The sequence below is a fragment of the Vicia villosa genome, unplaced genomic scaffold, assembly GCF_029867415.1.
Source record: "Vicia villosa cultivar HV-30 ecotype Madison, WI unplaced genomic scaffold, Vvil1.0 ctg.002007F_1_1, whole genome shotgun sequence".
NCBI classification, from domain to species: Eukaryota; Viridiplantae; Streptophyta; class Magnoliopsida; order Fabales; family Fabaceae; genus Vicia; species Vicia villosa.
Genome location: NW_026705809.1, coordinates 236700 through 250754, shown reverse-complemented (window position 1 = coordinate 250754; position 14055 = coordinate 236700). Strand labels below are relative to the sequence as shown.

At 35.9% G+C, this 14055-nt stretch overlaps 1 protein-coding gene across 1 annotated transcript; it reads right to left on the bottom strand.

Moving 5' to 3' along the window:
- Positions 1-3364: 3364 nt before the first annotated feature.
- LOC131637457 (uncharacterized) lies at positions 3365-6352 on the bottom strand. The gene is made up of 3 exons (XM_058908039.1): positions 5443-6352; positions 4668-5357; positions 3365-4531 (listed from the first exon to the last, which is right to left on the bottom strand). Exons 1-3 carry the CDS (start codon positions 6103-6105, stop codon positions 4439-4441), a joined length of 1446 nt encoding a protein of 481 aa, XP_058764022.1. The 5' UTR covers positions 6106-6352; the 3' UTR covers positions 3365-4438.
- Positions 6353-14055: the final 7703 nt, after the last annotated feature.

Here is a 14055-nt window from a genome sequence, read left to right as displayed (position 1 = left end):
TTTATGAAGGAGGTGTTGGGGAAAAAGAGATCACTAGGAGGAGAACCAAAAATTGCAACGGAGAAGTGTGGTATAGTTTCGACAGCAAGAAAGATCCCAATAAAGAGGAAAGACCCTGGGGCGGTGGCGATACCATGCACTATCAAGAATATAGCATTTAAAAAGGTACTCCTCGATTCTGGGTCTAGTGTGAGTTTAATGCCTTTGTCCATTTTCAAAAAGCTTGAATTAGAAAAGATTAGCGAAAGTAAAACACAGTTAAGGTTCGCTGATCACACCGTCAAGAAATCCTATGGGGTAGCTGAAGATGTATTAGTGGAAGTTGATAAGTTTGTATTCCCTGTTGACTTCCACATCATGGATATTCCGGAAGACGAAGAAACTCCTATCCTTCTTGGGAGACCATTTTTGTCGACAGGTCGCTGCAATTTCGACATAGAAAAAGGGACACTAACACTGAAATCATTTGATGAAGAAGTAACCTTGAAGATGTTAGGAGTCAAGAAAAATAGGGCAGTTGTGAATGAGAAAACTTCAGCTGGTATGACAGAAGGTGAAAAAGAAGACAAAAATCCTAAAAATCTTCAAGAAAAAGTTTCAAGCATAGCCTCTCGGTTGGAACCAACTTATGCTGCTGTCAAAAGTCCTAAGAAAGCTAAGGAAGTCAAGAAGAATGTGGGAAGTAAAGTGAAGAGGATGGTTATCCATGCTTTTCATCCTCATGAGTTCGTGGTTGCGGAAGTGGTGAGTAACAAGGTTTGGAAAAGGAAATACCCTCCATAATAAAGGGTAATGAACCGTCGAGCCATGCGACGTTAAACAAAGCGCTGCGTGGGAGGCAACCCACGGTTTTTATAATTAATTTCTCTGTTTTTTTATTTATTTTATTTTCAGGAAATAAAAGAGGACGTCTCCGGTGAAAGCTTTGAAGTGATCATTAGAGCCAATTACCCTCTGTGAGTCACCTCTCTCAGGCTCGTTCTGAAACATTGAGGCCAATGTTTAGTTCAAGTTTGGGGGAGGCTCTTCTCTTTGCATTTTATTTTTATGTTATTGGTATGATGTGAAACCATAAAGTGAATTCTGCCCAAATTTTAACCGAAATTTTAATTTTTGAAGAACTTTTGATCCTAAAGAGCAATCGGGAATAGTATATAGAGATGAAGCGAGGATTGTTTGAGGACAGGAAGTGCGGAATAATGTGACAAGAGGTTTGTTTAAAGCACCCTTGGGTCCCTGAAAGAGATACGAGTCTAACGTGTAGATTTGCACCATAGTACTTGTCTCCTGAGAAGTACTTATCGAGTAGTTTATTGATACAGTCTGGCATAATTTAGAGTCACTTGCATGATGACTGGTTGAGAAAAAAAAAAGAGATATAAAGTTGGCACCAAATGATGAAAAGGCGGTAAAAGGCAATCGGCTCGCTAAGTTGGGTAACCCTCACCCGGTTATTCAGCCCAAAGGAGATTGAACCCCAAACGTCGTCCAAAAGGACAATATATAACTGCAAAGTTTGAAAATTTCATCGGTAATAAAAAGTAGCCAATGCTGCTAGTTTGGTGCCAGGAAAAAGAAAATAAGAAACCTCGACTCGTCTCATGCAGGTGATGATTATTATAAGAAATGCAGTGCCTTAATATGATTGTCCGAATGAAAGAGGAGGAAAATCGGAAAGAGACTTAAGTGCAAAGCATAGTTGGAGAGGTATCCGAAACAGGAGCTTGAGGTTTAATGTGGTAACAAAACTCGTCGCGTCATGTGAATGCCGAACCAACTGTTTCTTGATCAATACAGACGGATATCTCACGTATGAACACCGTGTGCTTTGAGGGTCATTAACTTTTGTAGTGTCGCTTGAGGTCAAGCAACAGTTTAAGTTTGGGGGAGTTTGATCAGTGGTTTTCACACATATATTTACCGTTGTTTTTAAGTATTTTTAAGTTTTGTTATTGAGTGTTTTATTTCTTTATTCGTCATTTTATGCTTTGGTTGTGTGTTTTAATGTTTTCAGACTGATATGAAGAAATCGGAGTAAATCAGTGCAAAACTCGGAGTTTCGAAGGAATTTCAAAAACATGCTACAGGAGGTCTGACACGGGTGGCCGTGTTGCTCAACACGGGCCGTGTCAGGAAGTAAGCTGGGAGTGAAGTTTGAAAGAAAGGAAAATCAGTGAAGCAACACGGGTGCCCGTGTTGCACAACACGGCCCGTGTTGCACATCCTGGGACCAAACAAAGAAAATAATAATGACAGGGAGCCAACACGGGTGCCCGTGTTGCACAACACGGCCCGTGTTGGGTGATGACGCTGATTTCAGTGATTTTTATTGTTCAACTCAGTGGTTGGCCTTCAGGGGTATTTTTGGGATTTCCAACCAACTTAAGTGAGTCTGCACTATTTAGGAGGGTTTTCAAGATGAATTAGGGATCTTTTTGCCACACGAAGAATTGGAGGATTGAGAGAAGAAGCCTATGCAATTAGAGAAGAAGGGAGAACTCTCATGAGCGGAAGCCATTGAAGATCAAAGTTCATCACCTATATTGTAATGTCTTTATTTGATATCTTTGTAATTTCTTTGGATGATATGAGTAGCTAAACCCCCCAATGCTAGGGGGGTGTCCCTGATTAACATTTGTGATGATTTTGAATTCCGAATTTCAATAACATGTTTCTCTTTTACATTCAATTTAATGGTATAAGGTTTTTAATGCTTTCCTCGTCGGACCAACTGGATTGATTTATGACTGACAATTAGGATTGACCTCCATTGTTAGGGTTTTTATACCATTATATTATAGTAGATATCACCTAGGACTAGGGATACCCTATAATAACCGGATTGTTCTTGATTATAATAATATTTGATTTGATCACTAATTTCGAAGGACTTTGGGATTAGGATTTCAATGTTCAAAAGTTTGCCCACTAAGGACTTAGGAGCAAATACCCTTAAGAACCGGTAATTGATAAGTTGAACTTTGTTAATGAAGTAAGGGTTCAGAATTGTTACATGTTAATGCACACACCTACCCTGGCATGTTACTCATATTTGGCCAATTCAACCTTTTTAAGTTTATTTGCAATTTAATTTGTAATCACAAAAACCAAAACCCCAAGGATTTTTGTTTAATTGAAGTGCGACTAACTCTATAATCTCACGCAGTCCTTGAGATCGATATTCGGGGAATTTTCCCTTTATTACTACAGAGGCAAAATAGTACACTTGCTATTTTACCGATCAAGTTTTTGTGGGTGACCTCCTGGGAAGTTTCCCGAAAAGCATGTGAGTGAGGACAAAACATGTTGAAAAGACACGTGTTGCTTGGTGGGTGTTTGGTAGCGATGCGTCGACCTAGCCAGTGTATTTGTGAGAGATTTACATATCGAGAATATTTGACATCATTCAAAATACATTTGTGAGGTATGCTATTTTCTTCTACCAGAGGCCGGACTGAAAACGAACTTGACAAAGCCCTCATTCTACGATATATGAACAAGGGCTTGGGGGGAAATTATTCTAGGCCGCCCACAAGGCCCGGGAAGAAGGTCCAATAACAAGTGTTGAAGAAGAAGGCGCATATAACAGGTGGACCCTCATCCCTACAGAGGACACATGATCACGCCCTCCATCACATTTTGTTACCGTTGGATCTAATCGAACGTAAACCCGCATAAGGCTCCATTGGATCTAATCATACTATATAAAGACCAAAGCGCGCCATTTCAGGTATTCAATCCATTCCCACTCTGAAACTACTTTTCTCCTATTCATTGAATTAGCCATTAGAGTACTAACCTTGCAGGTTCACCCTATCTCGACCGCAACAGAAGTCTAATCCATAGCACCCATGATATTGGAATTCTATTACATCCCTTCATCACCAATCTCTAGTTTTTGAAGCAAAAATTAGAGAAAAATATAGAAAAAAATAGCTCTCGTGCTCTTTTAGAGTAAAATATGTTTTTTTCATTAATAAGACTATGGTTCAATAAATGGTTTATTGTTCACTAGGTTGAATTGGCTATATTACGAATTTTGAATCGTAGATAAAACACATTACCTAAAATGAGTAAAAGGAAAATGATCTCATTGTAGTCATGATTTGGACTATCTGATTTCATTGTTGATTGTATACACAATTATTGCAAATTCTATTTCTTGATTGTAGTATAACCTTGCAATCACTATCTGATTTCAAAGTTATGCAGAAAATTTACTGGCTGTTGACAATTGAGAGTTTGTTGGTAGCATGTATCTCTTATCTGGAGAGGGAAAGAAAAAAACAGACCTTGCATAACTTTCAGAACTAATTCAAGGTCTTAAGACATCAATGCATGAATTGAAATAAACGCGAAATAGAAAGGTGCGGTGTTGTTTTCTGTTACAAAGTTTGATCTAATATATAGATATCTTACAAAACAATGTTAATCGTTCTCATTTCTCCTTCTTAGCTTGGGTTAACAGGTGACGGAGACCATTTGTGAGCGCAGATGTCGAGTTTAAAGCTTCCTTAAATATACCGAGACTCTGCAGGGACACAATAACGTCAGATACACAATTGTTACATAAATTTGTCTAGTAAAAAATGAAAACTTCAAACACAAACGCAAAATAGTGAGGGTGAAAAATCTATAAAGTAGTGTATTTCACATTTTATAGTTACCTCTTTGATGCCAATGGTAACAACTTTTTCCTCCAAATCATTAAGAGACGTTTTGAAACGGTTAAGTAAAAATACAGATGAAACTGGAGACAACAACGGCTCTACGACCAGATCATCTGCAACCATATACATTTCATGTGTCTTGATATAACTTATAGGATGTTCTTTAGCCGGCGTGGTAATGGTATTAACCAATTTCATTTTAAATAGATTTTGCACACCATTACAAACTTCATTACTTTTGTAAAGTGTGACTTTAGCTTTTCTTTGATTGGGAGTACTATCACCAAGAACATGACAATAATAATGCATAACACTTAGCTCCAGAAGCCTTTTCTTTGCATTTTTGGACATGAAATACTCGTCTTCATTTAAATCGGCTATGCTCTTGCAAAATCCATCAATACTCCCCATAGAATTATTCCCTTGTAACCTGCGTAAAACTCCTCCCAACGGAAATGTCAGAAATCGTATAATCAACTCTGCAAAATCTTGTCCCCCTTGAGCATACAATATAACATCATCTGATTTTCTTATAACCAGCTTCACAGAGATATGAATATCACCACCAATAATGTCTTTAACATCACAAGAGAAAATCCTTGATCTGTCAATAAGAGGTTTCACTCCTAAAAACACATCGGTTAGAGACGTCTTGGAAAAAAACGAGCACTTTAAAAGATCCAATACCTACCGAATATTAGTACCAATCAATAAGAGACTCAAAAATGAATTGAAGAATTCATGATACTAATAAATTACTAAGAAACAAAACCTTTTCTTTAGTGACATTGACAGTCATTTCTTTAACCGAGCTTGTGTCTTTAATTCCAAAGTTTTTGGTGAGATCAAAGATGGTGTGATCCATGGAGTATGGCAACACAATTAAATCATCGCTAATGACAAATTTTCTATTAAACTTGACAAATCCCAAGCAAAACTGAAACATGGGTAATGAAAGGGAAAGTAAACGGGACAAAGGATGTCCAAATTCACAATAATGCTTTTTGGTGCCTAAGCTCAAATAACAACATTGATAATAAAACTCATCAAACCTGGAACACATGAAGTAATTTGTGGGCATAGTATCATCAATGTTAATTTTGAGAAATTGGTAGTAATCTTCCGATGAGTTATAATTAGTCAACAAGCCAAGATTATCCACGCTTTGATTGAGAGAGTTGAGACAACCAATTGTAATTGGACCCATTTCTGAGTCTTTCTGAACAAGTTTTGCAATGGTACCTAATGGAAATGTTAAGAAACTGCAGAGAATGTCGACAAAATCTTTATCTGCTTCAGCAAATACAACTTTGTTAGTATCTGTGTCTACCAGAAGCTTCAAAGACAGTGGTTGCTCCTTAGTTTGGAACTGAAAAAAAGCCATAACAGCAGCTATCAAACGAGAAATCAAACGGTAAAGAAAAGAAGGAATCATGATCGAGTTGCGAATTCAGCTAAAATGTAATGCTGCAAAATGCGAATTCTTTCTGGGGGTTGTGGCGTTCATATAAGGGTGAAAAATTCTATTTTCAACTTTATGATTCAGATCTTTAAGATGGCCATTTTTTTCAATTTTGGAGAATTGGTTTTTCTGCAAAACGCTTTGAAGACTTGCCGACAGTAGTGTGTTTTTTGGTCAATGTAAAAGTTGGAATGAGTGGATAAGGTGTAGTTCTATTCTAACAAATGTCAATAGTCACCGGTTTAATACTAAAACTTTCATTGGTCATAAAGTCATTTTCTTCACATGACTTTTTGAAATTTGCCAGCAAGAGACCACCGAGTTCGCACTCGCACATCATTATAAATAATAACTAGCGGAATACCCGTGCTATCGCACGGGGCCGTTTGGATTTAATATTACGTGGATAAGATCTACCTTATAAAGTTATTCCGTATATATTTAAACAATACACATATTAATTGGATGACTATCGGAAATAAAATAAAACATGTAGTATGTTAAATAATAGTTAACGATGTAAGAGCTAATAATACATCCAAATTTTTAGCTCTTTAACTAAAACAATAATTACACGTCGCAATATGTCATTTGTCAGTTTTTAAATTTGTTTTACGGATCATAAACATTCACATAATCACAAATATAAACAAATAATATGTAGCAACCTTTATGCATTGATTAAAGTAATATAACAACACTATACTTATTTGGTCCAATATAAAAATACTTAGAACTCATTTATAAAAACACTTATTTGATCCAACGCTGGGTAAAATAATTTTATAAAAATAATTAGTAGATTTTTCTTGTTTATTAAAATATTTGTAACTTGTTTCCGTTTATAAAAATAATTGTATCACCACCAATATACTTTTTCGCATTTATAAAAATATTTTTAACTTATTCACGTTTATAAATATAATTGTATTAATAGTAGACTTTTCCCGTTTATAAAGTTATTTGCAATTTATTTTTTGTTTATAAAAATAATTGTATCAACAATAGTCTTTTTTTCGTTTATAAAAAAAATTGTATCAACAATAGACTTTTTTTTGTTTATAAAAATATTTGTAGCTTATTCCCGTTTATAAAAATATTTGTATCAACAATAGATTTATTTTCGTTTATAAAAATATATGTAACTTATTCCCGTTTATTAAATCAATTGTATCAATAGTTGACTATTCCCGTTTATACAAATATTTGTAATTTATTCCGGTTTATAAAATCAACTGTATCAACATCAGACTTTTACTTTTTCCCGTTTATAAAAATATTTGTAATTTATTCCCTTTTATAAAAATATTTGCATAAAAAATAGATTAATTTAAAAATATTTGTATCAACAATAATTTTTTCCCTTTATAAAAATATTTGCATCAAAAATAGAATTTTTTCGTTTATAAAAATGTTTATATTCAAGATACATCTTTTCCTGTATTTAAAAAGAATGTCGTTTTAAAAAAAATTGGATCAACAATATACATTAAAAAATAAAGTAACACTTACTTTTAATTTATGATAAAATAATTTTTTAACTTCTAAATTATAAAAAATTTAGTTTAAAATTTTTATTTTGTTTTAGTATTTTTATAACTTAGAAGATTAAAAAATGTTAAATTTTATAATTTAATATTTTAATGTGGGCACCAACTATAATTTATAAATTGGTTCATTAATTGAGGGCAAACTTTTTAAAATAGATGGTAATATTTTTAATTTAAAACGTGTTTCATATTCTTATTAATTTTCTCATAAAAATCTAAAACATTAAAAAAATATATTTTATTTCGAGAAAAGAATCTCTAATTTTAAATTTGTATAAATGATTAAAACAAAACTAATTTGTAGTATTAAAAACCTAAAGACCAATATATGTTATAAACATATTGTTAGAACAAGATTTGTTCTGATCAATATTCTTAGTTTTGATGATAACAAGGATGTGAATTTTGTGTGAGATAATGTGATACTCTAATACATTGCAATTTCCATTTCAGGAAATATATAAAGAGTATGCACAAATCAGCGCTCAGAAGCTTCGTCTCAGAAGGTTTAGCATGCAACATCAGAACATGGTCTGGCAAGACATCAGAAGATGGTCAAGGCAGAATCAGAACATGGGTCTATGGAAGCATCAGAAGAACTTGAGATCAGAAGCAGAAGCACTGAAGCTCTCATGGTATCACGCTCAGAAGCACTTCAAGGTCAGAAGACAAGAAGATGCTATGCACCAAGCTGTTTGACTCTGATGATATTCAAATATTATATTCACAAACATCAGATCAGAAGAAAGTACAGGTGGCAGGCTACGCTGACTGACAAAAGGAACGTTGGAAGCTATTAAAGGCAACGTCAGTAGACACAGCGTGAACAAGGCTCGAGGTAGTTGACAAAAGCGTGAAACATTAAATGCAAAGCTGTACGGAACACGCAAAGCATTAAATGCGCTCAACGGTCATCTTCTCAAACGCCTATAAATATGAGGTTCTGATGTGAAGCAAGGTTGACGATTTGCTAACAATTAACTTGCTGAAACGCTGTTCAAATTCAAAGCTCAGAAACTTCATCTTCATCAAAGCTCACTACATTGCTGTTGTAATATATTAGTGAGATTAAGCTTAAACGTTAAGAGAAATATCACTGTTGTGATTATAGCTTTTCAAAAGCATTTGTAATACTCTTAGAATTGATTACATTAATTTGTAAGTAACTAGAGTGATCAAGTGTTGATCAGGATACTCTAGGAAGTCTTAGCTTGTGTCTAAGCAGTTGTAATTAGAGTGATCACGTGGTGGTCAGGATACTCTAAGAAAGTCTTAGCTTGTGTCTAAGCATTTGTTCCTAGAGTGATCAGGTTGTGATCAGGATACTCTAGAAGACTTAGTCGTGGACTAAGTGGAAAACCATTGTAATCTGTTGCGATTAGTGGATTAAATCCTCAGGTGAGGTAAATCACTCCGTGGGGGTGGACTGGAGTAGTTTAGTTAACAACGAACCAGGATAAAAATAACTGTGCATATTGTTTTTATCGTTCAAGTTTTTAGACTACACTTATTCAAACCCCCCCTTTCTAAGTGTTTTTCTATCCTTCAATTGGCATCAGAGCGCCGGTTCTAAGGTGCAAGCACTTAACCGTGTTTAGAAAAGATTCAGGAAGAGAAAAACGCTTCAGTAAAAGATGGCTGGTGAATCTCAATCAAATCCAACTGCATCTACATCTGGTTCTGCTGAGCAATACAATGGTAACAATGGTTATACTAGACCACCAATATTCGATGGTGAAAACTTTGAATATTGGAAAGATAAACTGGAAAGTTACTTTCTTGGTCTGGATGCTGATCTATGGGATCTTCTATTGGATGGTTACAAACATCCTGTTAAAGCTACTGGTGTAAGGCTCACGAGAAGCGAAATGACTGATGATCAAAAGAAAGATTTCAAAAATCATCACAAATGCAGGACAGTTTTGATGAATGCTATCTCTCATGCTGAGTATGAGAAGATATCTAACAGCGAAACGGCCCATGACATATATGAGTCCTTGAAAATGACTCATGAAGGAAATGCTCAAGTCAAGGAGACTAAAGCTCTTGCTCTAATCCATAAATATGAAGCCTTCAAGATGGAGGATGATGAAGATATTGAGAAGATGTTCTCAAGATTTCAAACTCTAACTGCTGGATTGAGAGTTCTGGATAAAGGCTACACCAAGGCTGATCATGTAAAGAAGATTATCAGAAGCTTACCCAGAAGATGGGGTCCAATGGTAACAGCATTCAAGATTGCCAAGAATCTGAATGAAGTTTCTTTGGAAGAGCTTATCAGTGCCTTGAGAAGCCATGAAATTGAGCTGGACGCAAACGAGCCTCAGAAGAAAGGTAAGTCTATTGCATTAAAATCTAATGTTAAAAAATTCACTAACGCTTTTCAGGCTAGAGAAGAAGATCCTGAAGAAGAAGACGAACTGTCCATGATCTCCAGAAGGGTAAACCAACTCTGGAAGAGCAAGCAAAGGAAGTTCAGAGGCTTCAGAAGTTCAAAGAGATTTGAACGTGGAGAATCTTCTGGTGACAGAAGATCTGACAAGAAGAAGGCTGTCTGCTATGAGTGCAATGAGCCTGGACATTACAAGAACGAGTGTCCAAAACTTCAGAAGGAGAATCCCAAGAAGAAGTTTCATAAGAAGAAAGGTCTTATGGCAACATGGGATGATTCTGAATCAGAATCAGGATCAGACTCTGAAGGAGAGCAGGCAAACTTTGCGCTGATGGCGACAGAAGATGATGGATCAGAATCTACATCAGAATCAGATTCTGAAGAGGTATTTTCTGAACTATCTAGAGAAGAGTTAGTTTCCAGTCTAACAGAGCTTCTTGAATTAAAAGCTCATCTTAGTATCAAATACAAAAAGCTGAAAAAGCAATTTGAATTTGAAACTAAGAAGCTTGAGTTGGAAAATTCTGAATTAAAAGAAAAAGTTTTAAAATTATCCAATAATGTTGGATCTCCTTCTGATTAAGAAAAATCCACTCCCAGTCTGAATCATATTCTGAAAGAATATGATTTAAGTTTCAGGAAGTTCTTATCTAGAAGTATTGGCAGAAGTCAGCTAGCTTCTATGATATATGCTGTATCTGGGAACAAGAGAGTTGGCATTGGTTATGAGGGTGAAATCCCATACAAGCTTGAATCTGTGGATGATATGAAAATATCATACAAGCCTCTATATAACCAATTTAAATTTGGCCACTCCCATGATATTAAGCACACATCACATGCACAAAGTTTTCACATAACACACACCAAGAAGCATGTGACACAACCTAAGAAATATCATGGAACTCAGAATAAGAAGTATCATACTGTTCCTCCTGCTAAATATTTTGCTAAACCCAAGTTCAATCACAACTTGAGGAGAACTAACAAGAAAGGACCCAAGAAATTGTGGGTACCTAAGGAGAAGATAATTTCTGTTGCAGATATCCTTGGCGGCAAAGAGGACAGAAAGCAAAATGTCGTGGTACCTGGACTCTGGGTGCTCGCGACACATGACGGGAAGAAGGTCTACATTCCAAGACCTGGTGCTTAAACCAGGTGGAGAAGTCAAGTTTGGAGGAGATCAGAAGGGCAAAATCATTGGCTCTGGAACCATAAGTCTTGGTAACTCTCCTTCCATAACTAATGTACTTCTTGTAGAAGGATTAACGCATAACTTATTGTCCATAAGTCAATTAAGTGACAATGGTTATGATATAATCTTCAATCAAAAGTCTTGCAAGGCTGTAAGTCAGAAGGATGGCTCAATCCTATTTACAGGCAAGAGGAAGAACAACATTTATAAGATTGATCTTTTTGATCTTAATAATCAGAAGGTGTCTTGTCTTATGTCTGTTTCTGAAGAGCAATGGGTCTGGCACAGAAGATTAGGACATGCTAGTTTGAGAAAGATTTCTCAGATTAACAAACTAAATCTGGTCAGAGGACTCCCAAATCTGAAATACAGATCAGATGCTCTTTGTGAAGCATGTCAGAAGGGCAAGTTCTCCAGACCTGCATTCAAGTCTAAGAATGTTGTTTCTACCTCAAGGCCGTTAGAACTCTTACACATTGATCTGTTTGGCCCAGTCAAAACAGCATCTGTCAGAGGGAAGAAATATGGATTAGTCATCGTTGATGATTATAGCCCCTGGACATGGGTAAAGTTCTTGAAACACAAGGATGAGTCTCATTCAGTGTTCTTTGAATTCTGCACTCAGATCCAATCTGAGAAGGAGTGTAAAATCATAAAGGTCAGAAGTGATCATGGTGGTGAATTTGAGAACAAATTCTTTGAGGAGTTCTTCAAAGAAAATGGTATTGCCCATGATTTCTCTTGCCCTAGGACTCCACAGCAAAATGGAGTTGTAGAGCGAAAGAATAGGACTCTACAAGAAATGGCCAGAACCATGATCAATGAAACCAATATGGCTAAGCATTTCTGGGCAGAAGCAATTAACACTGCATGCTATATTCAGAATAGAATCTCTATCAGACCTATTCTAAATAAGACTTCTTATGAATTGTGGAAGAACAGAAAGCCCAACATTTCATATTTCCATCCTTTTGGATGTGTATGTTTTATTCTGAATACTAAAGATCATCTTGGTAAGTTTGATTCCAAAGCACAAAAATGTTTCCTTCTTGGATATTCTGAACGCTCTAAAGGCTACAGAGTATACAATACTGAAACATTGATTGTAGAAGAATCAATCAATATCAGGTTTGATGATAAGCTTGGTCTTGAAAAACCAAAGCAGTTTGAGAATTTTGCAGATTTTGATATTGATATATCAGAAGTTGAAGAATCAAGAAGCAAAGCTGCAGAAGCTGGCAGTCTCAGAAGCAATGGATCAGAAGATCAAGTTGCTACATCTTTAGAGAATCTTAGGATTTCTGAAGAACCAACTATCAGAAGATCACCTAGACTTGCCTCAGCTCATTCAGAAGATGTGATCCTTGGAAAGAAAGATGATCCCATCAGAACAAGGGCATTCCTTAAGAACAATGCAGAATGTCAATTAGGTCTTGTTTCTTTGATCGAGCCAACTTCTGTTGATCAAGCTCTAGAAGATCCAGACTGGATAATTGCCATGCAAGAAGAACTAAATCAGTTTACAAGGAATGATGTATGGGACTTGGTTCCTAGACCAAAAGGATTTAACATCATCGGTACTAAGTGGGTTTTCAGAAACAAGCTAAGTGAGAAAGGTGAAGTGGTAAGAAACAAAGCCAGACTGGTTGCTCAGGGTTATAGTCAGCAAGAAGGGATTGATTATACAGAAACCTTTGCACCAGTGGCCAGGTTAGAATCTATTCGTCTATTAATTTCTTTTGCCACTCAACACAACATCACTCTTTATCAGATGGATGTCAAGAGTGCCTTCTTAAATGGTTATATAGATGAAGAAGTTTATGTTCACCAACCTCCTGGTTTTGAAGACTCCGTGTCTCCAAATCATGTTTTCAAATTAAAGAAATCATTATACGGATTGAAACAAGCTCCCAGAGCTTGGTATGAACGTTTGAGTTCTTTCCTTCTGGAAAATGATTTCACTAGAGGAAAAGTGGACACTACTCTCTTTTGTAAAACGTTTAAAAAGGATATTTTAATTTGTCAAATATATGTTGATGATATTATCTTTGGAACATCTAATGCTACACTTGGAAAGGAGTTTGCTGAGTCTATGCAGGCTGAATTTGAAATGAGCATGATGGGAGAACTCAAGTATTTCCTTGGGATTCAAATCAACCAAACTTCCGATGGAACCTATGTTCATCAAACGAAGTATGTGAAAGAACTTCTGAAGAAGTTTAATCTTTCTGAAAGCAAAAAAGCCAAAACTCCTATGCATCCAACATGTGTACTGGGTAAGGATGAGGTAAGTAAGAAGGTAGATCAGAAGTTGTACAGAGGTATGATTGGATCTCTTCTATATCTAACTGCTTCTAGACCTGACATTCTCTTTAGTGTTTGTTTGTGTGCTCGATTCCAATCAGATCCAAGAGAATCTCATTTAACAGCGGTTAAGAGAATTCTAAGGTATCTGAAAGGTACTACTAATGTTGGTTTAGTTTACAGAAGATCTAAAGATTACAACTTAGTAGGATTCTGTGATGCTGACTATGCTGGAGATAGAATAGAAAGAAAGAGCACTTCTGGAAGTTGTCAATTTCTTGGAAGTCATCTGATCTCTTGGTACAGCAAGAAGCAAGCTACTATTGCCCTCTCAACAACAGAAGCAGAATATGTTACTGCTACTGGTTGTAGCACACAAATGCTCTGGATGAGAAGTCAGCTGGAAGATTATCAGATATATGAGAGTAACATTCCTATTTTCTGTGATAATACTTCTGCTATATGTTTATCTAAGAATCCTA

Coding starts and splice junctions, on each gene's coding strand:
- LOC131637457 (XM_058908039.1), bottom strand. CDS start 6,105: ATGATTCCTTCTTTTCTTTACCGTTTGATTTCTCGTTTGATAGCTGCT. Junction 5,358..5,442: donor TCAATGTCACTAAAGAAAAG/GTTTTGTTTCTT, acceptor AATATTCGGTAG/GTATTGGATCTTTTAAAGTG. Junction 4,532..4,667: donor TTACCATTGGCATCAAAGAG/GTAACTATAAAA, acceptor GTGTCCCTGCAG/AGTCTCGGTATATTTAAGGA.